Source organism: Erythrolamprus reginae, unplaced genomic scaffold, assembly GCF_031021105.1.
Source record: "Erythrolamprus reginae isolate rEryReg1 unplaced genomic scaffold, rEryReg1.hap1 H_2, whole genome shotgun sequence".
Lineage (NCBI taxonomy): Eukaryota > Metazoa > Chordata > Lepidosauria > Squamata > Dipsadidae > Erythrolamprus > Erythrolamprus reginae.
The window spans coordinates 984,925-1,012,680 of NW_027248473.1; the positions used below are offsets into that span (position 1 = coordinate 984,925).

Below are 27,756 nucleotides of genomic sequence, written 5' to 3' on the forward strand. Positions count from 1 at the left end.
AGGTTCAACATACCAGTTTTTAAAATATGAACTGGAAACGTATGAAAGGCAGTGTGGTGCAATGAAGACCGGACCCAAAGTTTGCCAGTGCAATTTTGCGCTGAGGTAAACTGCAGTGAAGGAAAATGGTGGACCAACACTATTTATATCTGAAACCTGGTATTTCAGGTGAGAAACATTATTATCATTATCATTATTATTATTATTATTATTGTTATTGTTGTTGTTTTGCTGTTGTTATTCTTCTTCTTCCTATTATTATTATTGTTGTTGTTTTGCTTTTGTTGCTGTTGTTGTTGCTATTCTTCTTTTTCTTCCTCTTCCTATTATTATTATTATTATTAATAATAATAATTAGATTTGTCGCCTTTCTCCGAAGACTCGGCTTTATGCACACGCTTTAAACAACATGAAATAATTGTTGGCCTAATGCTTTTTTGTTCATCTAATAACTCATGGAACATAAGTAAATTAAAACATACTGACCAATCCACTTCTACCACCTCGTGACCATAACTGTATTAAGATCCATCAACTCTAATAAAGCTGGTAAGTTGAACGACCTGATTAAATAACCTGAACAACTTCAAGTGATGGAGGAGGCGGAGGAGGTGGTTTTAATTCCATGCATTGTCCACGAGCGAGATGTGTATTTTGGCCTCACCACTGCACGCAACAAGTGCAGGCAATAAAAGAAAAGAGAGAGAGAGAGAGCGAACAAGAAAAAGGGAGGAGGCAGAGAAGAGAGGGGCGTGGTTTAGAGCCGCCTTGTTACTCTCCCAGGGCGAAGGAGGTCTGGAGGGAGGAAGAAAGCCGGCTGCCGATTCGCGACTCCGGCTTCATTTTGCGCCGGGAAATACGAAGCGAAAGAAAGGGGTAGAGCGGAGAACACCACCACCCCGCCCGCAAACTCCCCTGCAGAGAGGCAGGCTCCAGCCCACGCTCCTGCTGCTTTCAGTGCCTGCCTCCCCCGCTGTCATGAGCATCCATAAAGGAGGATCCCGCCTGCAGCAGCAACAGCCTGGCGAATAGAGAGCGTACAAGACGCCCCGAGTGGGAAAGGCGAGGGAGACGGGGCTGCAGTGTGGCAGCGGCGGCGGGGAGATCCGGCTTGCAAACGGAGCTTCCCTCATCGACTCCGGGAAAACCCTAATCGGTTGAGGGCGCACGCCTCTCTGCGCTAAGGACCGAAGCGGCGGCGGCGGCGGGGGAGAATCCTGGCAAAGAGATTAGCCAGCTCTCAAGAGAAGAGAAGACTCCTCCCTTCCTACTTCTTCGTTTAGCTCGGGGGTCAGACAGACCAGGTCCACCAGGGGCCCCTCGAACTGCTCCCGTTGTGAGAAGCAAGCCCGCAAAACTGGGATTTATTTCTGCTCCTTAATCTCTTTTCCAGTAAAATTGTCTAAAGCTACGCCTCCCGTTTCGTTCCCAGTTCTTGTCCCTTCGCCAATACCGGGTATAGCCATGACTGTTTGACCACGCATCTTCCCGTTACCTCCCTCCAGCACGCAAAGTGGGCACCCCTGATCTCTCATTTTGGCCTAGGTTGAGAAGGGCGCATTGGATCAACCCTCGTCCTGGGGCCCTGCTGCGCCCGTGGGTGCCCCCGCAGTGGCCGGTGGGATGAAGCCTTTGGAGAAATTTCTGAAGAAGCAGGGCTCTCACTTGGCCGCCCGGGCTGTCCCCGGCTCTGGGGGCCAGTTATCTCGCAGGCAAAGCGTCTCCAAAATCCTCCTGCCTGGATTTCTTAAGGAGCCACCTGAAGATCTGACGGAAGGAGGCACGGAACCCACGGGCGATGGCCGCTGGCTGGAGCTGCGGCCCCCCGATTCCTCCCTGCGCTCCCCAACATCCTTCTCGTCGGAGGAGCTTTCCCCAGGAGGTGGCGGAGGTGGCGAAACCCAGCTCAGTCCCGAGTCGGTGCCTACTTGCTGCTGGGTTCCGCTGGCAGAGCCGGAAAGCCCTGACCGCTTAGTGGAGAGGGTGCTGGAAAGGCTGGGAGGGGATCCGACGGCCCCTCATGGACATGGCTGTGGAGCCGGTAAGGGAGCCACGGGTGGCACTTGGGGTGAAGGTTGTGTCTGCTTCCAGGATGGGGGTGGGGACAATAGTTGCAAGATGGGGAGGAGGGGCTACTGATCCTGCAAGAGCAGAGGAGATTAAAAGGTTATGGGCAGGGTTGGGGGTGGTGGTCATGGTGGGAGTCTTAGATCAGCTTCCTTTAATTGTATGCAGGAAATAATTCGGAATCTCAAGGATTGCCACTGTGTATGTGGAGCCTGTGGAGAGGGGCGACATACAAATCTAATAAATAATAATAATTAATAATAATGATGATGATGATGATGATGATGTGCAAAGTGCTTTGTCTTTAATAATTGCAGCGTGCCCTTCCTTGAATTAAATCTAGCCCTTTCAAAGCTTTGATTTCAAGGTCATGTTTTTTCCTGGAGGCTTGCTCCTCCCTTTCTTAATGCTATTGGGAAGAATAGGTTTGGGGAACGGAATCTGGATAGTGGGAATAGCAGAAGAACAGATTAGGAAGAGAAAGAAGGTGCCTCCCACCTTCACCTTCACCTTGTTCATGCCTAGATGGTGGCAAACATAGGAAGCACCATACAGGTAGCATTTTTCTAATGCTGGCTCTAAATAGGGGAGAGGTATACTTATCACAGGGTAACCATCGTTATATTGTTGGAGCTAAAAAGATTGTTTGCTTGCTTGCTCTTGGGGTGGACTGCCTAGACCAGAGGATGAGTTCAGACCAACCTTCCACGAAACTCTGAAGGGAAAAGAAAACCAAACTTTTTAATCCCTTCTGCATGTAACAAGATGAAAGTGAGCAATAAGGGTTTTAAAGAGAGAAATCAGTTTGGGGCTGTGGCAGCAATCACTTTCAAATGCTGAATCCATCCTTGGCTAATCTGTGTGCATTGAATATATTGGTATACAAAGCCCATCACTTCCCTCAGCACCCTCAACAGAACACATCTCATTACGTGCCTGGCTGTGAAAAAGTCTGGCTTTGTATGAGATATTGGAAGATGTCAAGTGTCAGCTCTAAATCAAAGGCATGCACTTTGAATCTCAGCTCTGTGGCAGAGTGTAAAATATGCTTCTGTTTCAGTTATACTATGGTTTCTGTAGAAGCAAAGATCCTGTGATTTGTCTTGCAGCTTTGTAAGAATAATTGTTGGAAGATGTGGGAGGGACTTTGAACTCCCCAGAAAATGTGCCATATAAATAATCACTTTTTTGTAGATTGAAAACCATTTCTAGTAGTTCTCTGTTCAACAACCTCTAAAAACGTGGTAGACAGAGGGAGTGACTTGATTGGTTACATGCCAGACGTAGATATTATTTAACCGATCGTCAATCAGAAAATTCCATATGGAAGGTGAGAGATCCTAAGTTTAGGGAATTTTTTTTCCCAGGCTGTCAACCGATTGAGAACATGTAAATGGATGACTAATACAAACTTTAAATTAGTAAGAGTTTGTACATTTGCAATATTATTTCAGTTGTGGTTTGATAAATGAAGAGCTGTGGTGTGATACTCCCCAAAAAGAGGCAAGCCTTTGGTTGCACAGGTGTGGTTTCCATCTTGACTTAAAAAAAAAAAATCTCTGTAGACATCCCTGGGATCAACAGGGGTAGTGGGGATGGGTAGGAGTCTGTTTTGGAGCAGGAATACAAACCAGGCTGGTTCATACCTGCTTAAATACTAGGTGATTGCTTTGCCCTTCATAGCTATTAACTGAATGTGGAAACTGACTGCATCAAAAAAAATCCCAGAATGATGAAAACTTCTTTGAACTATATCTTTAATGGTTCATTCACACATAGTGGTCAGTGCTAGATAAGCAACCATCTAAAGATACACAGTTATATGAAAGGCAGGATATAAATCTAATGAATAAATGAAGTGAAATATAATGATATATGCAATGAGATCAAAAAAATTACAGATTAAAGTAGTACAAAAACCACTACTTTGTTTTTCAAATACAGTACATATCTCTCAATTAGTACGCTCACCCCTTTTATTAAACCACAATTTCCTTGTAATTTGTTGAATAAAAGGCAGCTAAGTGGGTTCAGACATGTTGAATCATACATTATAAATCACTGTTTGTAATGAAAATTATATTGTGGAATTAAAACTGAAAAGGATTTCTAACTTAAATGTGCAGGTAGTCCTCGAGTTACAACCACAAATGAGACCAAAATTTTCATGTTAGGTTGTTTCATTTTACACTGTTAAATGAAACATTCGTTAAGTGAGTTTGGCCCATTTTACGATTTTTCTTGCCACAGTTGTTAAGTGAATCATTACTGTACATTTGTTAAGTTAGCAACATAGTTGTTAAGTGAATCTGGCTTTCCCATTGTCTTTGTCAGAAGGCTGCAAAAGGGGAATCACCTGACCCCGGATATTGCAACTGTCATAAATATGAGTCAATGGCCAAGTGCCTGAATATTGATCATGTGACCATAGGGATGCTGCCACAGTTAAGTGTGAAAAATGGTCCTCAGTCCCTTTTTCCAGTGCCATTCAAACAGTCACGAAATGAACTGTTTTAAGTCGAGGACTATCTCGACTTATTAATATATTTTCAAAAAAAGCTTGCAGTCGATTTACTTCCTTGTATATAGTTCAATAATAAGTTGTATGGGAAAGTGCTTTTATTTCAAGTCAGCACTTGAAAGTAGAGGTGGAGTCTGTTTCTGGGGGAAGACCTGAATACCCTCGCAAAGACTTTAGTACTATCAATACAAGCATTAAATCAACACCGACTTTTGTGCCTCCTTCCCTGTCTTGCTCTGTGGGCTTAAATACTATTTTGAACATGTAGGAATGCAAAAAAGGATCTGTAAAGGAAAGTTCATTGATAGTTGCGAAAAATGATTACAGTAGTCCCTCGCTATACCGCGCTTCACCTACTGCGGCTTCACTTCATTGCGGGTTTTCAAGAAATATTAATGAGAAAAATGATTCGCGGATCTTCGCTGGTTCGCGGGTTTCTGAGGAAGTCGATCGGCAGATTTAAACAGCCCGTGGAACTCGATCGGCAGGTTTTTTTTAAAAAAAAAATCTAAAATTGTGAATACTGTATTTAAATACTGTATCTAAAATAAATACTGTGTGGGAAGGGTTTATAAACACTTAAAACAACGAAAACTTACCAAACAATTACAATATAAATACTTAAATAAGTACTATCAGTCGATAAATTCCCCATCGCGGATTTCACCTATTGCGGCTGGGTCTGGAACGTAACACCAGCGGTAGGTGAGGTCTTACTGTATTCATAATTTCAATCATGCTTCTCCATGAGAAACTCTCCCCCCCCCCCCCCCGAAGTTCAGGGCTTCTCAGCCTGTATCTTCAAGTCAATCCTGTTGATAACTTTCAATCCATGAGTAACCCAGATATCCAGGGGACAGTCCACTGCCACATGCTTTAAAGCATTTTTCCTCCCAACTAATACTGTATCTCTCAGGTATTTGGCGATCTGCAATTGTCAGAATATTCAGTCATTTTGGTGGAATTCTGGAAATTGAAATTCCAATGTATCTGAAAGGATCATACTAGAAACACTTGAATATATCTAGTACTGTATTTGTGTAGCAAAATAGTCAAAGTTCAGAATTTTTCTCAGAAATCTGATTATATATTATTTTTTCATTAAACAACACTAAATTATCATCAATTGATGAATCTTAAATAATCAGCAATTAATCAATCAATCAATCAATCAATCAATCAATCAGTTCAGTGATATAAGACTGAAATAGGATGCAAGTTAGATATTTAATTCATTAATTTGTCCATACCAGATCTCTTGGATCTGTCATAATACTTATAACAATATAATTGTTTTATTTCATTCCAATTTATTTACTATTTTTCCCAATGGTATGGAAATGATCATAAATTCATTTATTCAAATTCGAATTTGTATGCTGCCCAACTCCCGAGGGAGCAAGTAGTGACCATTTGGTAATTTCAATGTTATATTTAATTGTTTGCTATTGTCTGCGGGTCTAAATGGTATTGAATCATACTACAGGCAGTGCTTGGCTTACAGAAGTTCACAGTGACCATTCAAAGTTACAATGGCATTGAATAAAGTGACTTATGACCATTTTTCATACTTATGACTATTGCAACATTCCCATGGTCACATGATTTAGATTCAGATGCTCTCTTAACATTTACTTAACAAGTATGGGACTAATTTAAGAACTGTAGTGATTCACATAACAAATGTGAGGAAAGAGTCATAAAATGAGGCAAATGTCACAATGCATTTCTCATTTAGCAAAATAATTTTGAGCTCAATTATTATCTTAACCTGTAGTTCCTTTGATGCCTCCTAAAAATGAATGAGGAATGGTGCTATCATAAAGTATTATCTTCTGATGTGAAATTAATTAAGCTAAAACAATACAGTGATACCTCGTCTTACAAACGCCTCATCATACAAACTTTTCGAGATACAAACCCGGAGTTTAAGATATTTTTGCCTCTTCTTGCAAACTATTTTCACCTTACAAACCCACCGCCGCTGCTGGGATGTCCCGCCTCCGGACTTCTGTTGCCAGCGAAGCACCCGTTTTTTCGCTGGCAATGGAAGTCCGGAGGTGGGGTTTCCCAGCGAGGGGAGCCTCAGTGAAATCGCAGCATCGCAAAAACACAGAGGTCCGTAGGTGTGGTTTTGAACACTTCGGTGTTTTTGCGATGCTGCAAAACTGGGAAACTCCACCTCCGGACTTCCGTTGCGAGCGAAGCGCTCGTTTTTGCGATGCTGGGATTCCCCTGCAGCATCACAAAAACGCAGAAGTCCGGAGGTGGGGTTTCCTATGGAGGGGAGCCTCGGGGGAATCTCAGCAGTGCAAAAATGGGCGCTTCAGCTGGCAAAAGGGGTGAATTTTGGGCTTGCATGCATTAATCGCTTTTCCATTTATTCCTATGGGAAACATTGTTTCGTCTTACAAACTTTTCACCTTAAGAACCTCGTCCCGGAACCAATTAAGTTTGTAAGACAAGGTATCACTGTACTTGGTTTCCTCGTCTATGTTTGTATGGTAATAAAATATTTAATGTAGATAATTTAGTCAATACGGTCAATTTTATAATTTTTACATGCTGGAGTTATGGACAAAGTGGCTTTGGATAGTCAGCCATCATTTATGTATGTTTTACTTTTCAAAGTCCTTAGGAAAAAAGGAAGAATCTTTTGTATTATGCCAGTATTTTTCAAATTTGGCAACTTTCAGGTTCACATATATTAAAATTGCCAAGTTTGAAAAACACTGTATCATGTCATATTTGAAAATTTTGAAACTTTTCATCAAACTAGGTATATAAAAAAGGTCTTCCTTCAAGTAATGACGGTCTACAGATATGGTTAAAAAAATTCAAGAGTAGTGTGTACAAGGCTCTTTACTTTTTTAATGTGTGTAATTCAAACCCTAATTCTTCTTTACATTGGTCTTGGTCTTCAGCCCTAATTTGTGCCACTGACACCTCTGAGGTCTGGGTAAAGCACAACTTATAGGCCAAATATCCACTGAGAAGCCATTTTCAGTGGCTAGACACAATTACAATTGTAAATCCTGAAAGTAATATTTTAGTGATGTTTTCATTAATTGTAGCTCTCTGAGCAAAATTAGTGTTATCCATCCCAATTTTACAAGTTCATCTTTTTGCAAATAATATTGTATGGTCCAAATGGGGAGAGCATTTAATGTGTTTTGGTGTGTGAATCCGTATTAGAATTTCTGATCTCTAGTAATTCAGTGCTAATTTTACGGTTAAATGACTACAATTTTGCACTGCGTTTGATTACTGGATCTGGCAGTTCTACTGAAGAACCACAAGAGATTTCAAAAGCTCAGAGCTTATCCAATTTTTCTGAAAAGGAACATATTCCCAGTAAAACATGCTTCAGGAGGTGAGAAAATCTATGTCCATCTTAGCCTCTGATGGAGAATAGATTTTCTACCTCTACATTCGTTGATTTCGTTAGAGTATATAACGGTATGTCAAATTGTATGATTATCTATTGCATTGTTTTTCTACATTGCAGTTTATTATCTCAAGGCAATTTACTTGTATTATGCTGGTTGGGGGGCGGGTGATGGTATTTGCAATTCAATATATGTTAAGAACCAGTTTAGTGTTGTGGTGAAGGTGCTGGTCTAGAAAGCATAAACTTGAATTCTAGGCCTTCTTAGGCATGCAAGGTGCTGGGTGACTTTAAGGAAGTCATTCTCTCTCTCAGTTCAGCCCAGCTCAGCTCACCTCATAAAGTAGATTTTGTAGCAAAACAAAAAGCAGAAGTATTATGTATGTTTTGATCAACCAACCCACTGACAGACAATTATCATCACAGCTTGATTTATCCCCAGGTTAGCATAATAATTATAATGTTTTCTTAGGGGGGGGGATCTATTTTCTTGGAGGGGAATAAAGGACAAACCAGAATAAAGAGGCAAATCTGAAGAGGTTCATACAAATAAAAATATAATAATTGTTTGTGTTTATAGTTTTGCTTTATAAAGGAAAATTTAAGAACAAAACAAAGAAAGCAAATACTGTAGTTAAAATTAAATAATAATAATAATAATAATAATAATAATAATAATAATAATTTATTAGATTTGTATGCCGCCCGTCTCTGAAGACTCGGGGCGGCTCACAACAATAATAAAAACAATATTATAGTAGAACAAATCTAATATTAAAAAACATATATGTAATATGCCAGTTTTTTAAAAAAATGAAGAACTGTTCCTTACAATAATGTATGGTCAGTAATAATATGTACAATATATCCTTATAAAATAGAATAACACATATCTCTTAGCATGCGCAAAATGCCCTCATGTTGTCAGTCGCTTGTCCTAATAAATCATAAACATTTGTGGATAAAAAGAAGGCAAAAGCTAGTCAGCATCTGTGAGATCTAGTACTGTGTCTCCTTCCTTTTAAAATATTTAATGTATGTATTGTTTCCAGCATAATTTGAAACTTGTGGTAGATCTTGGTTTAAAAATAGGCCATTGAGGGAATATGAATCAGATTAATGGGGACTTGATTAAAACCTTCCTTTAGCTTCTGTTGAGCACAAAAACAGGTAGGCGCAAACTTTATCAAGGTGCTTTACAAAAATGGACTTTGGTTTAAAATATTGCATGATAGCAAAACAGATTGCATAGCCCTGAGTTCCTGGACTCTTTGTTAATCTATAACGCCAGTCCAGGGCCAATTTTAGGTAGAAAACAAAATATGATCAAGAAAGGCCCATGCTAAATGAATGGGGGAGGGTTAATTTGACATATTCATGCATTCATCCTTTTCATGTAATGGCTAAATTTCTAGATGTAATTGGAAGTACACCCCCCACCCCAGAGTTCACTGAGCAATTTGGAATTTGTAAAACCTTTCTTCTTGAGTTACGAGTGTTTCAGGTAAGAGTTCCCTTGGCATCTTGATGGAAAAAATGTGGGCATGCCATGTCATGGATGTCAAACCCCATAGACATATTGGGCACACCTTGGAAGAGGCAATTGTTGCAGATACCAGTAAAGTTTTTTGTGGGATAGAATTTACCACTGCCACCCTATTTCTTAGTTAGATTTAACACCTTTCCTCTAGGTGTTCAAGGCAACCTACACGAGAAACCCATTTATCACACTTTATGACAGTGATGGCGAACCTATGGCACAGGTGCCACAGGTGGCACGCGGAGCCATGTCTGCTGGCACGTGAGCTATTGCCCTAGCTCAGCTCCAATGTGCACGTGTGTGCCAGCCAGCTGATTTTTGGCTTGCACAGAGGCTCTGGAAGGGCGGTTTTGTCTTCCAGAGAGCCTCTGGAGGGTGAGGGAGGGCATTTTTACCCTCCCCTGGCTCCAGGGAAGCCTTTGGAGCCTGGGGAGGGTGAAACATGAGCCTTCTGGGCCCATCAGAAATTGGGAAACAGGCTGCTTCTGGTCTCTCCAGGGCCTCCGGCGGGAGGGGAGGGCAGAGGCTGTTTTCGCCCCCCTTGGCATTGAATTATGGGTGCGGGCACTCACACATGCGCAATAGCACATGCCCATGCTCTTTTGGCACCCGAAGAAAAATAGTTTTGCCATCACTGCCCTATGATGTAGGTTGGTTGGAGAAAGAGTGACTGGCCCAATTTCACTCAGTAATTTTCAGTGGCTATCCATTTGAAAGGTGGCAGATGTGGCACTGTAATCCAGTGCCTGCCCACTGCTTTTGTATCCGCATTGATACTGCTCACATGTACAAAGTGGGTGGGGCTTGGTCACATGACCACCTACCATTTCACGGATTTTTGACATGTCCTCCCTCTTTTGCATATGTGACTATTATTTATTCTAACAATTCTCATTTGTGAACTATGAGTGTCAGCTTAACATAGCGCGAACCAGCGGTGGGTTACTACCACCATAGTTTAGACAGTGTACAAATGTATACCCCTCTAACTATTCAGCGGGCTGGGCTTACATTACAATGTGAAGTTTTTGTCTTAACATAATACCTAAAACTAGTCAGTAAATGTCAATTGAAGTGTAAATTGTCTGAAAAGGGGAAAAAAACCTCAGGTATTTAAGTTGCCACTAGTTGATATGAAAATTCTGTTTATGCTGGTTGATTTATGCTGCTCATTCACTCAAGTGGTTTCCATTATTTGAATGACTTTAATTCAGTGTGTTTGGTTGACCACAAACATACTAGCACAAGTTGTATTAGCACTGTGGTTAGCTAAGTGGATAACCCCCCTTTAAATTTGACTGCATGCTATATTTGTCCGTGAGAAATAATATGACTGAGTTTGCTTAGTTCAGTTACTTAATACATCTGTTTGCTTTGTAGAGGCCAGTTTGCATTATATTTACTCTTCATGTATGACATTCTGTGACCGGGATTTCATAATCTAATTTTTAGAAAAATAAAAATTCATGGAATTAGTTAATCTTTTTATCTATTCTATCTAGGGAAACACACAACAGCCCACCACAATTTTTGTAGGATACACTATTCTATTTCTGTTATGCTTTTCCAGTTCTTTATTAACAGATATTTATGGTATTTACACAATAAAATTGGGAAGATTGTTCAATGGGGAGCTCAGTTCATTTTACACGCACACACACACCGCTGCATTTTAAACAAGATTTAAAGTTCACTGTGTTGCTGGATTTGTGATACGTAGTACAGTCTGAGATTTGTAATAAATGGAAATTTGTAATATAGCTAGACTTGTGTAAATCGAATGATGTCAGTTTCAGATTGGAGTAACCTAGTAAAATTTAAATCTTAGCTAAAGTGCATCTTATGATGGGATAAAACAAATATTTGGCTAAGTATATCATGTGAACATGGTTTGAAGAGGCTGGATTCACACAGCATGCTAAATGAAAACCAAATATTATAACCCATAATCCAATATATAACCTAAAATTTGAAGGAAATAATCTCTAATGGTGTTCTTTTTTTGCCCCTAAAGAGTGTGGCAGAATGCATATACTAAATATGTATTTGAGAACTTCTGAATGTTCACAGACACTTTTGAGGCTTGTAAATTGTTATCACAGCTACCTTGAGAAATAGAAACTTGTTTTTGACAAGTTTAAATCAAGCTGAGAACCAAAGAACTAATATTTTGTATTGAAGCAAGTCTATCTTTATTTCCTTTGTGGAGCAACTGGCAATTAATTGTGGTGTTAGGACAGAAATGTGTGAAAAAATTGTACTTTCCGTTTTTGCCCAGGGTTCTCATAACTTGTATTAGTGTTGGTATGAGTGAGATGACTCAAATCAGGACATTTTCTAACCCGTGATAGAATTCTAGATAATTCTCTCCATAGGGAAGGGGTCTTTTTTGCCCCTAGCCCAGTGAAGAGCTACCAAAATTTTTACTACTGCACTGTGGACCTGGCTTATGCAGGACGCCCTGCATTTTCTTTCAACATCTTTCAGTGCAAATTGGGTGCTCTGGGGTGGAGCTCCATTTTTGCTACCCACTGTGTGTCCCCTCCCCCCCCCCCGGGTCTGAGCAGTAGCCCACCCCTGCCCTAGCCCTATTGTCCATGATGGCGAACCTATGGCATGTGTGGCCAAAGTGGCACACAAAACCATGCCTTTTTATTTATTTTATTTATTTATTTGTCCAATACACAATACATATTGAAGAGAATAAACATGTAGTAATATATATAAAGAAAAGGATAGAAGAAAAGATATAAAAATAGAGGAGAAGATACATGAAAGGAAGAAAAGATATATGAGATAAAGGAGAGACAATTGGACAGGGGACGAAAGGCACACTGGTGCACTTATGTATGCCCCTTACTGACCTCTTGGGAACCTGGAGAGGTCAATCATGGATAGTCTAAGGGAAAAATGTTGGGGGTTAGGGGTTGACACTACTGAGTCCGGTAATGAGTTCCACACTTCGACAACTCAATTGTTAAAGTCATATTTTTTACAGTCAAGTTTGGAGCAGTTAACATTAACATGTCGCCTGGCACACGCCGCCTTGCCTGTTTGTCTTCCGGGTTTCTGGTGTGTAGGCGTGTGTGATGATCAGCTGTCCTTTGTGCACCCGGCAGTGCCAAAAAATGATGTGCGCACGCATGCCGGCGAGATAATCATCAAGGACACAGGTGCGCTAGAATCCGTAAGTTTGACTTTTCTGGAGCACAGTCCCAATGAACGCATGTGCAGTGCAACATTTCCATGCAATTTCTTTGGCACTCGGTGCCAAAAAGGTTCACCATACCTGGTTTAGGTCAGTGATGGCGAACCTAGGGGGCACACGGAGCCATATCTACTGGCACATGAGCCCTTGCCCTACCTCAGCTCCTACGTGCATGTGTATGCCGGCCAGCTGATTTTTGGCTTGCACAGAGGCTCTGGGAGGGCGTTTTTGGCTTCCAGAGAGCCTCCAAGGGGTAGGGGAGGGCGTTTTTACCCTCCCCCAGCTCCAGGAAAGCCTTTGGAGCCCGGGGAGGGTGAAACACGAGCCTACTGGGCCCACCAGCAGTTGGGAAACAGACCTTTTCCGGCCTCCAGATGGCCTCCGGGGCATGGAGGAAGCTGTTTTCGTTCTCCCCAGGCATTGAATTATGGCTGTGGGCACTCACGCATGTGCGGTAGTACACATGCATGCTCTTTCGGCACACGAGTAAAAAAAGGTTCGCCATCCCTGGTGTAGGTTCTCACATTGGATATGCCCCTGTGCTTGGGTTGAACACAGACATTCTGTGAAACACACAGATTCTACATGTAACAAGATGGAAAAATGAGGGTGGGGGTGGAGATGGCTCCATGCTGAACAAATCTGTTTGCACTGCTTGTTTAGTAATGCATTACAATTTGTCTTTCTATTCTGTGGATCAGAGCTTAGAAAAGCTGCCAGCACTCTAAATTGTTAGTCAACCCTATTGAAAGCTAGTCCAACCTGTAATTCTGCAACCAGCCGAGTGTGAAACGCAGGCAGTGCTTGACTTACAACCATTTTTTTAAACAAATGTTTGAAATTATAATGGTACTGAATGGTGTAGATGCAGCTAGTTACACTGCATTATTGGGGTGTAATTAAAAAAAACATAATAACTAAACTAGTACAGATGGCTTTTCTGATCATAATATAACCCCCGCTTACCTTGTGAATTTTTTTTTTATTTAAGAAATGGCAGGGGCTGGCGTGTCTGGGGTTCACAGGCTTGAACTGCAGCAATTTTCTTTTTAGAAACTAAGCCATGCCTAACAGCATCCTTTCCTGGTGAAAATTACCTCTTTCTCATGCCTCTTTGTTCTTCTCCACGATTATTGCCTTTGTAATGCTCATCTAGAGCTCCCATAGCATTTGCTGTCAGTTCATGTGAATCCAGTGATTCCAGTTTTCGGCTTCCCACTCCAACCACTGGAGACACAGTCTCTTTTTATGTTGCTCTCTCCCTTAGGATATAATTATATGTGTGTGTTATCCTCCCCCCTCCCCTGAAAAAAAAAAGAAAAAAAAGAAAAGAAATGCAAGGCCTGTATGCTCTTGATGGCTGACTGAAATATTTGCACAGGCATGCCCTGCCTGGGAAAAACTGGGAGCCAAAGAGATTTGCTTTCTTTTTCTATTGTTGTGCACATCACTAATTGCGGGACCACCCCAGCTGCAGTATATGGTTCCCCATTGTACCAGGGATGTTTTTTAATCCCCCTCCCTATCACCTCTGTGGCTGCCCCTGGTATAAAATTCCCCCCCCCCCCTACAAAGCATGTTAGAATTGCTTTGATCTGAGCTTGACATCCAAACTGGGTCTTTCTGCTAAAGTCAAGGTTTTTCAGGCTCCGTTGCTTTCTCCTCTGCCAGAAATTTACAACTGATGTGATGAAAGAAATGCCGAGTTATGTCCCCTCTTTGATAGAATGGAAAGGTAACAATATCTTTGCTGGATCAAGTCAAAGTTGCTTCTACCAACAGCATTTTGGCCAACCGAAGTGCTTATCAACTAGCACAAAGAACTGAAAGTTCTTTGAAGTGTTTTCCGGAGGTTATTCAATGGATCAATCCTACTTCTAGATCAGTGGTGCTTTCAGAGATGGGAGGACTCTGGGCAAGAAGACCCTTTCGCACTCTGGAGCCCTGTATCACTGTATCGCTCTTTACTCCTTTTTTTCTGGAATGCTATCAGGCCCCCAAACAAAAATGCCACAAGGTAATTCATCAAAGCTGAGTTTTATTGTTTCACACCTATAAGCTGCCAGACTCAGCATTATGATATAATAGTATAATAATATGCTTATACAATATACTCCGTGAACTGTTAGGACTATACTGTCCTTAGCCTCCTTCTCTCAGACATAATATTTATTTATTTATTTATTCATTCATTCATTCATTTATTCATTCATTCATTCATTCATTCATTCATTCATTCAGTATTAGAGTTGAAAGAGACCTTGCTGGTCATCACGTCCAACCCCCTGCTCAAGCAGGAAACACTATACTACCCCAACCAGATGGCAGTCCAACTTTATTTTGAATGTGTCAAGTGATGGGGAATTCACAACCTCTGCTGGCAGGCTGTTCCATTGGTTGATCGCTCTCACCATCAGAAAGTTCTTCCTTATTTCCAGGTTGAATCTCTCCTTGGTCAGTTTCCATCCGTTGCTCCTGGTCTGGCCCTGGTGCCATGAAAAATAGTGTGACCCCCTCCTCTCTGTGGCAACCCCTCAAATATCTGTATACTGCTATCATGTCCCCTTTTGGCTAAATTATCCATGCCCAGTTCTAACAACCTCTCTTCATATGTCTCAGTTTCCAGTCCCTTTATCATTTTAGTTGCTCTTTTCTGTGCTTTCTCTAGAGTTTCAATGTCCTTTTTGTAGTGGGGTGACAATACTGTATATCATAATATCTGAGGCTGAGTTGTTTCTTACTCCACTGGAATGCAGCCCCTCCCTCCAAGGGATCCACCTCCTTTCTACATTCTGTGACATGTCCCTCTATCGCTGTGCAACATGCTAAATCTTAGATCAAGAAAAAATAACTCTGCATCCCCATGTTTAATTACCCCACTGTCCATGGACTCCCAGATGTAGGTTGCAAAAATATAGCAGAATCAATTTTGTATTTCACTTTACTACCATTTGGCGGTCAACAAGTTTTTTGCAGGCCTGGTTTGTATAGCGTATTAAGACAACAGCTGTTAGCCTACAAATCATTGAACCGTACATTATCCAGCCTATTTTAGTTTATAGTATTCTGTTATGCAAACTTGATCTTTCTCCCCTTTTCTTACCTCCTGCTCTCTCTATTCTTTGTCTCCCCACAATATGGCAATTCAGCCAATTTAAAAATTGTGTGATGAATTTGGAGAACACAGCTGTTGCAGAACTAGATGTTGTATGCCTATCTTTCATAGTGCATCTTTTAAAATAGTGACCCCAACCTTTTGGGCATCAGGGACCTGTTCCATGGAGAAAGGTTTTTCCACAGACTGGTGTGTGTGTGTGTTTTTGTGCATCTGCAAGTTAAATCTGCAATGGTTACCTATTTTTTATTCTTTAAACAATGCCAGCCTTGGTAAATTTCCCTTCTTGTCTCCAAATTACAATTTCCCCTTGTCATCAGATAAGAACCTGCTTCTCTGTTACTGTACAAGCTACCATGAATTAGTTTCCTTTTCCCAAATTTATGTCCACTATCTGGTATAAATTCTCCCTCTGCGTTAATGAAGCTACTTCACTCTCTTTTTTCAAATCTTACTTTTAAGTCCGCAATATTTTGTTCAATGAAAACTTTAGCTACCTTATGGTGAAACACAGAAACATAGAAGATTGATGGCAGAAAAAGACCTCATGATCCATCTAGTCTGCCCTTATACTATTTTCTGTATTTTATCTTAGGATGGATATATGTTTATCCCAGGCATGTCTAAATTCAGTTACGGTGGATTTACCAACCACGTCTGTTGGAAGTTTGTTCCAGGCATCTGCTACTCTATCAGTAAAATAATATTTTCTCACATTGCTTCTGACCTTTCCCCCATCTAATCTCAGATTGTGCCCCCTTGTTCTTGTGTTCACTTTCCTATTAAAAACACTTCACTCCTGAACCTTATTTAACCCTTTAACATGTTTAAATGTTTCAATCCTGTCCCCCCTTTCCCTTCTGTCCTCCAGACTATACAGATTGAGTTCATTCAGTCTTTCCTGATACGTTTTATGCTTAAGACCTTCCACCATTTTTGTAGCCTGTCTTTGGACCCATTCAATTTTGTCAATATCTTTTTGTAAGTGAGGTCTCCAGAACTGAACACAGTATTCCAAATGTGGTCTCACCAGCGCTCTATACAGCGGGATCACAATCTTCCTCTTCCTGCTTGTTATACCTCTAGCTATGCAGCCAAGCATTCTACTTGCTTTCTCTACTGCCTGACTGCACTGTTCACTCATTTTGAGACTGTCAGAAATCACTACCCCAAATCCTTCTCTTCTGAGGTTTTTGCTAACACAGAACTGCCAATACAATATTCAGATTGAGGATTCCACTGGAGCTTCATCACGTACTTGCTGACCTTACACCTACCACTGGAGTAATTTATCTCAGCTTTCTCCAACTGTCACTCCCACCTACAAATACTTCAGTTGCCAACTTCCATTGTTCTCAACCAATATTGAGGTGGCTGGAGTGGTATTTGTGATAGTTGTCTGAATGCAAGCAGATGCCTCGTGGGATTAAAATCTGATAATACTGGATCAATCATCCAGGCTGGACAGAGAAATCAAACACAATGAAGATCCCAAACTTCTTGCACTCATCTTTGTTGAATGCACAAATATTTGCATCATTTGCCTGAAATCAGCTAGCAACAGGACACCCTCACAGTTTTGCAATGTCTGAATTGCGCTACTGATGCGGGACATCAGAATTAGGAGTAAATAACTTAAACTATCTTGCTGGTTGCAATTTTTTTTAAAAAAGATATAGAGTAATTTTTGTACAGAGCCACAATGTTTAAGAGCTTGATCTGTAAATTAGGTCTCTTTACAGAACAACTAAAATGCCGCTAACTAACTGGAGATGGCAGGAAAATGCACGGCTTAAAGACATGTTCCCAGTACTTCCAATCTCTACTGCCTTGGCAACAAAGCAGAATAGAACTCTCCATGCCAGAAGCAGGGGAAGGAAAGAGGTTGGGTAGGGAACACTTGCTTTGATGCCAGATGCTGGCAGCAGAAGGTCCACACATCTTTTGCAGTCAGTTCTCCAATTCTATGCAGTGATTATTTCACAAGATCAGAGCATTGGCACCAAAAGAGTCATTTTCTACCACCTTTCTCCCCTTGTTCTTTCCTGCCATTTTCAGTAAGAGAAGAGGAAGAAAAGGAGGCCTCTGCCTCTCTTGAATGAAGGAAAAGCAGGGCAAGCAGGTCTCTGATAACATAGACTGACGTCTCTGTGAGATTGGAGAATGGGCAGCAAAGGAGTTGTTTTTGTATAGAGGGCAGGCAAAGTTAGGGCAAAGAAAAAAGTGGTTTTGGGGGCGATTGGTCCTCCCAGCTCCAAACAAATTTAGTTCCCACCAAGGAAAAATAGTGAAGTAGACGCTTTTCCCATTTTCCTTCCTGTAGAAAATGTCGAGGCAGATACCCAAGCTATGGCCCCATGGTAAAGTTACCTATGGCTTCACTTCACTTCTTCTATTAGTACTTCTGTGTTAAAGTCATAGGTATTTCACAGCAGCTTTGCCCTCCTTGGTAAGCTTAGATGCAGCAACAGCAGCTGGGCTGTGGAATATGCATTCTATGCATATGTCCAGAAACCTGGGCATACATTGATTACTTTTTTTAAAAGGATGGGAATTTTTGCTACTGCACTTGTTCGAATTATACTCTTTGCACAGCAGTAGTCTAACGGGCCTAAATTTAATTAGGATTATTATTAACAACAACAACAACAACAACAACAACAGAGTTGGAAGGGATCTTGGAGGTCTTCTAGTCCAACCTCCTGCTTAAGCGGGAAGCCCTACACTACTTCAGACAAATAGTTATCCAACTTCTTAAAAACTGCCAGTGTTGGAGCATTCTTGCTCTAACTGTCAGGACATATCTCCTTAGTTCTAAGTTTCTTTTCTCCTTATTTATTTATTTATTTATTTATTTATTTATTTATTTATTTATTGATTGATTGATTGATTGATTGATTGATTGTTAGAGTTGAAAAAGATCATGAAGGCCATCAAGTTCAACCCCCTGCCCAAGCAGGAACCCTATAGCACACCAGTCAAGTGGCAGTTCAGTCTTCTCTTAAAAATGTCCAGAGTGTTGGAGTTCACAACGTCCGCTGGTATGTTGTTCCATTGGTTGATCGCTCTGACCATCAGGAAGTTCCTCCTTATCTCCATGTTGAATCTCTCCTTGGTCAGTTTCCAGCCGTTGTTCCTCATCCGACCCTCTGGTGCCCTGGAGAATAAAGTGATCCCCTCCTCTCTGTGACATCCCCTCGTATACTTGTAGACTGCTATCATGTCCGCTCTGGCCCTCCTTTTCTCTAGGCTATTCATGCCCAGTTTCCTCAGTCTCTCTTCTAAGTCTTGGTTTTCAGTCCCTTAATCATCTTGGTTGCTCTTTTTTGCACCTTCTCCAGAGTTTCAATGTCTCTTTTGAAGTGTGGTGACCAGAACTGAATACAGTACTCCAGGTGTGGTCGGACCAGGGCGTAGTAGAGTGGTATTAAGACTTCCCTGGTCTTGGAGTGTATTCCCCTGTTGATGCAGCTTAGGATTGTGTTGACTGTTTTAGCTGCTGCTGCACATTGTTTCACATTCACATTTAGTTTCCACCCATTGCTTTTTGTTCTACTCTCAGGTGCTTTGGAGAATAGGTTGACTCCTTCTTCTTTGGGGCAACCCCTGAGATATTGGAACACTGATATCATGTCTCCCTTGGTCCTTCTTTTTATTAAACTAGACATACCCATTTCCTACAACCATTTTGTGTCAATTCCTTAAAGTTTACATTTATATCTGATGTAAGTTAAACTCAAGATCTCTCCTACTCTTGCCATCCTTTGGGGCAATGGGGAGAATATTTGTGTAGCAAGTCACAGATGTCTCTGTCTTCCAAGTCTGCTAAGTAACAAAGAGCTCACATATTTGAAATTCTGATTTCAATATAATGAGAAAAATGCATTTGCTCCAGATAAGCCTGGACACAAAGCAAATCATTAATTCTGTCAGAGCCAAATTGGATGGAACATTACCCTGATGATGCATGAAAAGTCTCCCAGTATTTTTTTTTAATGCAGAGAAAGCATCTTGTGGACTAATTCCAAAAGGTGTTTCGAATTGGTCTGTTCAGATTTCTAATGAATTGTTTTGTCCTTTCCCTAGCAACGTGGGGGGAAAGAAAATGGCGGAAAATGATGTGCCCTTCACTCTCCAGATACAGCTATTTCCTTTAGAGACATAAAGCCAAGTGCTAGAACAGTAATTTTAGTAATTCACACTAGCAATTTTAAAGCAAGAGTGGATGATACCGTTCTAGAGAAGCAAACTTCCCTATCCTCCCATCCCCTTTCCTCTTCTTTCCTGCCTGTGCAGATGAGTGGAGGAACAATGGTGGCAGCTCACAAATCAAATTGCATTGCCAATGAAATAATTTATGTCATTTGCACAATGATATGACATAGGAGCTGTCACGTAGCTTATGTCCTTGGAACTTCTCCAACTGAAATTACCTGGGGCATTTTGTCATCATTTTGAGATAGCAAAATAGTTTTCCCCAGTTTGTGTTCTCCAAACACAAACTGGGGATTTCAGTTTATGGAATTTCAACCTCCTATAGTGGCTAGAAATGTCCAGCACTCTTGGAGAATATCAAATTGGGTAAGCAGCAATGAATGTGTGTAAAATATAGCATAAGCCTTAATAATACACATAGAGCTTGACTTGCAACCATTTGTTTTAATGACTGCTTGAAGTTACAGTGGCACTGAAAAAAAAATTACTTACCACTGGCCCCACACTTATGACTGTCATAGAATCCCCACAGTCATATGATGAAAATTTGACCCCTTGTCAACCAGCTTGCATTTTTAATTGTGCAGCATTCCAAGGTCATGCGGTCTTTATTTGTGATTTTCCCAGCCAGATTCCCCCAAGCAAAGTCAATGGGGGAAACCGGGTTCACTTAACAACCATGTGATTCACTTAAAAAGGGGGTCAAAAAAAGCTCATAAAATCTGTGTGACTGACTTAATAGCCATTTTATGCGACAATGGAAATCTGGTCTCCACTGCAGTTGTAACCAAGATGACCTAGCACAGTAATAACAAACCTTTTTTTCCTTGGCTGCTGAAAATGCGTGTCCACACCCATAATTCAATGCCCCTCAGGCATTCAATTCCCTGGCACATGCATGTATGTGCGACACCCCCATGCTGCCCCATCACCAGACATGCGCACATGATCTCCTGCTTCTCCGCACACCAACACCCCCCGTGCCCCATTTTTGGGCCTAGCAGGCCTCCCTGAAGCCTCTGGAGTCCAGAAATGGACTGTTTCCAGACTTCCGCTAGGCCCGTTTTTTACCCTCCCCAGCTCCCAAGGCTTTCCTGGAGCCTGTGGAGCCCCAAAATGCCCTCCCCTACCCCCATGGAGGCCCTCTAAAGCAGGGGTCCCCAACCACCGGGCCGCAGACCAGTACCGGGCCGCGGGGCTTGTTGCACCGGTCCGTGGAGTCAGCAGCTGCCGGCCCTCCTGCCGCCGCCCCTTCCCTCCAGCGCTTCCCCTCCCGCCGGGCAAGAGGCCTCGGGAGGCAGGTTCTGCCGGCCACAGGACGATGGATGGGACAGAGTGGCGGGAAAGACCGAGAGGCTCAAGCCTCTTTTGGCTTCTGCCGCGGTGCGCTTTTGCGTTTTTGGCTGGGAGGAGGCAGGAGGGCCAGCCTGACCCCCTCTCTCCAGCGCTTAGCCTCCCGCCGGGCAAGAGGGCTTGGGAGGCAGGTTCTGCCGGCCACAGGGCGATGGCGGGAAAGAGGGGCGGGGAGGACCAGCACCCCCATGCTTAATCCCGCCCCCAACCACACCCCTTTCCACCCCCACTGGGCCATAGAAAAATTGTCTTGCTGAAACTGGTCCCTGGTGGAAAAAACGTTGGGGACCACTGCTCTAAAGGGCGAAAATGCCCCGCCCCAGAGCCTCTGCAACAAACCACAAATCAACTGGCCAGTGCTGGATCTGAGCTGGGGCTACTGTTCAAGTGCGATAGGTTCGCCATCACGGGCCTAGCATAACTGAAGAAAGAAAAGAACTCCACCTTGTCTCTTCTCCACTTATTTTCCACAATGGCTCTTGAGGGGTCCTTGATGCTGAGCTTGCTTGTTTTCTTGCAGATAATTCATTACCCAAACTGAGTAACATCATTAGTGCTAATGAAGATGTTGCCCAGTTTGGTTAATGAAATGTCTGCAAGAAAATAACCAAACTCAGAGAGCACCAAGGACCTCTCATTTTAACTCTGAGCTACAAATATTCTCCTTTATGGTATTATAGCCCTTTCCCACCAAAGAATCATTCTACGAGTAAGAAGTCGAGCCTGGACAGAGATTTCTGGGTGCTCAGAGAACTGAGTCTCCACTTGATGGGGAGAATATGTCAAGTTACTACTTTGATTTCTTCCTTTTTTATCAGGATTTGCAAAAAAAAGGGGGGGGGGCTGCACGCAGGGGCATTTATTTTTCAACAACGGGGAAAAGAAAGGTCTGCATTCTGCTATTGGTGGCCTTGTATTTAGAATACATATGAAACGCCCTAGGTCAATCCACGATTGACCTCTCCAGGTTCCTTAGAGGTCAGTAAGGGGCGTGCATAAGTGCACCAGTGTGCCTTCCGTCCCCTGCCCAATTGTCTCTCCTTATCTCATTTATCTTTTCTTCCTTTCAAATGTGTTCACCTATACTTTTATATCTTTTCTTCTATTCTTTTCTTTATTTATATTACTGTATTACATATCTATTCTCTTCAATGTGTATTATGTATTGGACAAAATAAATTAGATAGATAGATAGATAGATAGATAGATAGATAGATAGATAGATAGATAAAAGGTGTCTTTTTAAAGGCTGCCTGTGATTCAACTGCAATACAGTGATCCATCGATTTTCACGGTCTCGATCTTCGCGAAACGCTACACCACGGTTTTTCAAAAAATATTAATTAAAAAATACTCCACGGTTTTTTTGCTATACCACGGTTTTCCCCACCCGATGACGTCATACCAAGAGTCACTTCTCTGTCTCTTTCTTTCCTGTCATTCTCTTCCTCCCTCTCTCATCTCTTTCTTTCTTTCCTTCTCTCTCTTTCTCTATCTCTCCCCCTCTTGCTCTCGCGCGGCGAGCGAGCAGCGGGTGGCCGGGCGAAGGGCAGGCGAGCGGCGGGCGGGCGAACGGACGAGCGGCGAGATGTTTATTTTATTTATTTAGATACTGTAGATGTTTATCTAATATTAGTTGCACTTTCGTCGCTCCCCGGCTCCACCATCTGCGCATGCGCGGCCATGGAAAAAAGGGCGCGCATGCGCAGATGGTGTTTTTACTTCCGCACCACTATACCGCGGAAAATCGATTATCGCGAGAGGTCTTGGAACGTAACCCCCGCGATAATCGAGGGATCACTGTATAGACTTCCTTAACTGGAGAGCTGGATGAGAAAGAGAGCAAGGCTGCGCCCTCATTTTATCTGTAGGGACTCTTATAAGTAAGCTATCCTGGTAATTTTCTCCTGTTCAAAGGAACTATCAGCTGGTCAAGCAAGGAAAGGATGTCGACATGGTTACAGAACCAGTGTAAACTACATATCATTTTTGATATTGTGCAAGTATGGGTATTTCAGGTTTTATTTGCTTCCTTTAAGGTTCATGTGTGCAGACAAGCCAGTCCAGTTAAAAAAAAAAGTCACTCTTCTCACAATTGTCACAATGAGTGCCAGTAAATATGAGTTCTGCAGAAGACCAGAATGGGAGTGTTGGTCAGAATAAGGGAGTTACTGTCAGAATAAACAACTGATTAAGCATTTTCCTGCTGATATGGCTGGTGTGTGTGTGTGTGTGTGTGTGTGTGTGTTGAGCTGGTATTTGCATGCATATGCTGGTATATCAAGTTCAGAGCTGATGTCATGGTTTCTATGCCACACTCTTCCACCCCTGTAGTTTCCTTATTTATGCCTTCATATATACCCTTTGGGCTTAATAACTGGAAATCATGGTTTTATAGAATAGTCTCTAACATTTCGGCTATGGGTGGCTACGGCTCTCCAGCTTGTTCAGCATGACTGTACCTGATTCACAGAAGCAGGGCAGTGGCTTGAAAAGCTTTAGTTTGACAAGAAATTGAAGAGTGGTATAGACCAGAGGTCCCCAACCGCCGGTCCGCGGACCGGGACCGGGCCGTTGGGGTTTTCCAGCCGGTCCGCGGCGGCGCTGCCCTCCCGGCAGAAGACATTATGCAGGACAGGGTGGGGCGTCGGGCAGGGCGGGGAGAATCAGGAGGCTCCTTTGGCGGCTGGGGGCTGCCTGGCTTTGTGATTTTGGCTGTGGGGGAGTTAGGAAGGTCCTACTTCTCCCCCCCCCCAGCCAAAAACTCAAAGCCTATCTGCTGGATACGGGCGATGAGCGGGACGAGCGTGCCTGTCCGGCCGGGGAAGAATCGCCCCGGCCGGACCTCAGTTTCAGCTGGGGGGGCGAGAACACCGCCTCCCAGCTGGGCGAGCCTGAGCAGAGCGCAGGCTTGCCCACACGCTGCCTTTGGCAGCACAAGCGTGCTTGTCCGGCCGGGGAAGAATCGCCCCGGCCGGATGTCAGTTTCAGCTGGGGGGGGGGGGGGCGAGAACACCGCCTCCCAGCTGGGCGAGCCTGCGCCGCCGCCGTCCGTGCCTCGGTTCCGTAGCTCCGCCTCACAGCTGATCATCCTGCTGCCGCTGCTGAGAGAAAAAAAGAGAGAGGGGGGAAGAGAAAGAGATAGCAACAGATGGAGAGAGGGGGGGTTAGCAACAGAGGGACAGAGAGAAAGAGAGAGGGGGGATAGCAACAGAGGGAGAAAGAGAAGGAGAGAGAAAGAGAGAGGGAGAGGGGGGGCAGAAAGAGAAAGAAAGAGATAGCAAGAGAGGGAGAGAGAGAAAGAGAGATGGAGAGAGGGGGAGAGAAAGAGATAGCAAGAGAGGGAGAGAGAAAGAGAGGGGGGAGAGAAAGAGATAGCAAGAGAGGGAGACAGGAGGTTAGCAAGAGAGGGACAGAGAGAAAGAGAGGGGGGATAGCAACAGAGGGAGAGAGAGAAAGAGAGAGGGAGAGAGGGGGGAAAGAAAGAGAGAAAGAGATAGCAAGAGAGGGAGAGAGAGAAAGAGAGAGGGGGGATAGCAACAGAGGGAGAGAGAGAGAAAGAGAGAGGGAGAGAGGGGGAAAGAAAGAGAGAAAGAGATGGCAAGAGAGGGAGAGAGAGAGGGAGAGAGGGGAGACAGAAAGAGAGAGAAAGAGAGAGGGGGAGAGAGAGAGAAAGAGAGGGAGAGGGAGAAAGAGAGAGGGAGAGAGGGGGGAGAAAGAGAGAGAAAGAGATAGCAAGAGAGGGAGGGAGAGAAAGAGAGAGGGAGAGAGGGGGAGAGAAAGAGATAGCAAGAGAGGGAGAGAGAGAAAGAGAGGGAGAGAGGGGGGAGAGAGAGAGAAAGAGAGGGAGAAAGAGAAATGGAGAGAGGGGGGAGAGTGAGAAAGAGAGGGAGAGGGAGAAAGAGAGAGAGGGAGAGAGAGAAAGAGAGAGGGAGAGGGGGAGAGATAGCAAGAGAGGGAGAGAGGGAGAGAGGGGGGAGAGAGGGGGGAGAGAAAGAGAGAGGGAGAGAGAGAGAGGAGATAAAGGAAGAGGAGAGATAGAAAGGAAGAGAGAGAAAGAAAGAGGGATAGAAAGAGAGTGAGAGATGCTCAGTGAGCCTTTTTTTGAAGTTGCCTTTCTTTCTTTCTTTCTTTCTCTCTTTCTTTTGCTCTCTTGCTCTTTCATTCTTTTTTCTCTCTTGCTTTCTTTCTTTCTTTTTCTTTCTCTCCTTCCCTCCTTCCATTTCTTTCATTCCCCCTCTCTATTTTTATTTCTCTTTCATTCTTTCTTTCTCTTTTTCTTTCTCTTTTACCTTCCCTTCCTCTATTTCTTCTTTTCTTTCTCCTTCCTACCTTCTTCCCTCCCTCCCTTCCTTCAGTCTTTCCTCTCTTACTCTCCCCTTTCATAAGTTTCCTTGCTTCCTTCCTCTGTTCCTGTCCCTTCCCCCTTTCTTTCTTTCTTTCTTTCTTTCTTTCTTTCTTTCCTTCCTCCATTTCTTGCTTTCCTTTTCCTTCCTCCCTTCTTTCCTCCCTCATTCCCTTCTTTCACTCCTTCCTCTCTTACTCTCCCCTTTCACCCCTCCCCAAAGAAGGTAAATTTCATACATAATTGGTATGTCGCAAAATAAAGTAGTTTTAAAATGGCGGGGAGGGGGCCCCCCAGACACTTAGGCTGTATGGGGCCCCAAAATTCCTGATGGCGGCCCTGGCTCCACCCCTCCATAACCCCACCCCCATATGACCAAAGCCCCCCCCCCACACCGGGCCATGGAAAACTGGTCTAGCTTAAAGCCGGTCCCTGGTGCAAAAAAGGTTGGGGACCTCTGGTATAGACTATCTGGTTATGGCACTCCGCCAGGGCTGATCCCATTGCCACCACTCTTCCTTGTTCTGAAGAAATAAATTCAGGGAGGAGCTAAATGGAGAAGTGTACGCCATGCTGTGATTTGAACTATTAAGGCCTTGCTTCTTTGCTCTTACAGCACCTCCCACCAGAGCTATTCCTGGTCCTTTGATTTGAATAGATAGAATAGGATAGAATTTATATTTGTATTTGTATTTATTAGATTTGTATGCCGCCCCTTTCTGAAGACTCGGGGCAGCTAACAACAATATAAAAAGACAGTGTAAACAAATCTAATATTAAAAACAATCTAAAAACCCCCAATTTAAAGAACCACTCATACATACAAGCATACCATGTATAAATTATATAAACCAAGGGGGAAGGGAAATTTCAATTCCCCCATGCCTGACGACAGAGGTGGGTTTTAAGGAGCTTGCGAAAGGCAAGGAGGGTGGGGGCAACTCTGATATCTGGGGGGAGCTGGTTCCAGAGGATTGGGGCCGCCACAGAGAAGGCTCTTCTCCTGGGTCCCGCCAAACGGCATTGCTTAGTCGACGGGCCCTGGAGAAGGCCAACTCTGTGGGACCTAACCGGTCGCTAGGATTTGTGTGGCAGAAGGTGGTCCCGGAGATATTCTGGTCCGATGCCATGAAATAGGATATAAAATATAAAGAATAGAATAGAATATAAAGGAATAGAATAGAATTTTATTGGCCAAGTGTGATTGGACACACAAGGAATTAGTCTTGGTGCATATGCTCTCAACATACATAAAAGAAAAAGATACATTTGTCAAGAATCATGTGGTACAGCACTTAATGATTGTCACTTAATGATTTGGTGCCTTTTTAGAACCTTGGAAAAAGGCTTTGAAAAACAAAGCAAGCAAACTCTGCCCATTATGTAACTGACATCTAGCTCTCCTGTCATCAAACAGAATTAGCCAGAGAATTAAGAAAGTGTCACTCTAGCTGCTCTGAGAGAAACCTAGTTCTGAAGGTGAAAGTATCTCGTCCAGTGATGGCGAACCTTTTTTTCCTTGGGTGCTGAAAGAGTGTGCATTCATGAGTGCCTACATCCATAACCTAATGCCTGGGAAGGGCAAAAACAGCTTCCCCTGCCACCCAAAGACCCTATGGTGCCAGAAATTGCCTATTTCCCAACTTCTGGTGGCCCAGAAGGCTTGTGTTTCTCCCTCTCCAGGCTTCAAAGGCTTCCTTGGGAGCCAGGGGAGGGTAAAAACACCCTCCCCCATTCCCCCGGAGGTTATCATGGAAACAAAAAACACCTTCCTAGAGCCTCTGTGTGAGCCAAAAATCAGCTGGCTGGCACACACATGCACTTTGGAGCTGAGCTAGGGCAATGGCTTACGTGCCAGCAGATATTGCTCTGTGTGCCACCTGTGGCACCCCTGCCATAGGTTCACCATCACTGATCTAGTCACTGAGATTTCTGGAATTTAATCCCTTTTCTTTTCTAATGAATATCATTACTGTATGGAAGCAAACATGAAATGCTATTGGT

At 43.1% G+C, this 27,756-nt stretch overlaps 1 protein-coding gene across 2 annotated transcripts in view; it reads left to right on the forward strand.

The window, feature by feature from the left end:
• Positions 1 to 1,329: 1,329 nt before the first annotated feature.
• The window catches only part of LOC139155457 (rap guanine nucleotide exchange factor-like 1), an 88,103-nt gene continuing 61,676 nt past the window's right edge, over positions 1,330 to 27,756 (forward strand). For both annotated transcript variants that reach the window (XM_070730592.1, XM_070730593.1), the window contains exon 1: positions 1,330 to 2,041. In XM_070730592.1, the coding sequence (XP_070586693.1) occupies positions 1,624 to 2,041 (418 nt within the window). In that variant the 5' untranslated portion in view covers positions 1,330 to 1,623. The remainder of the gene's footprint in view (positions 2,042 to 27,756) is intronic.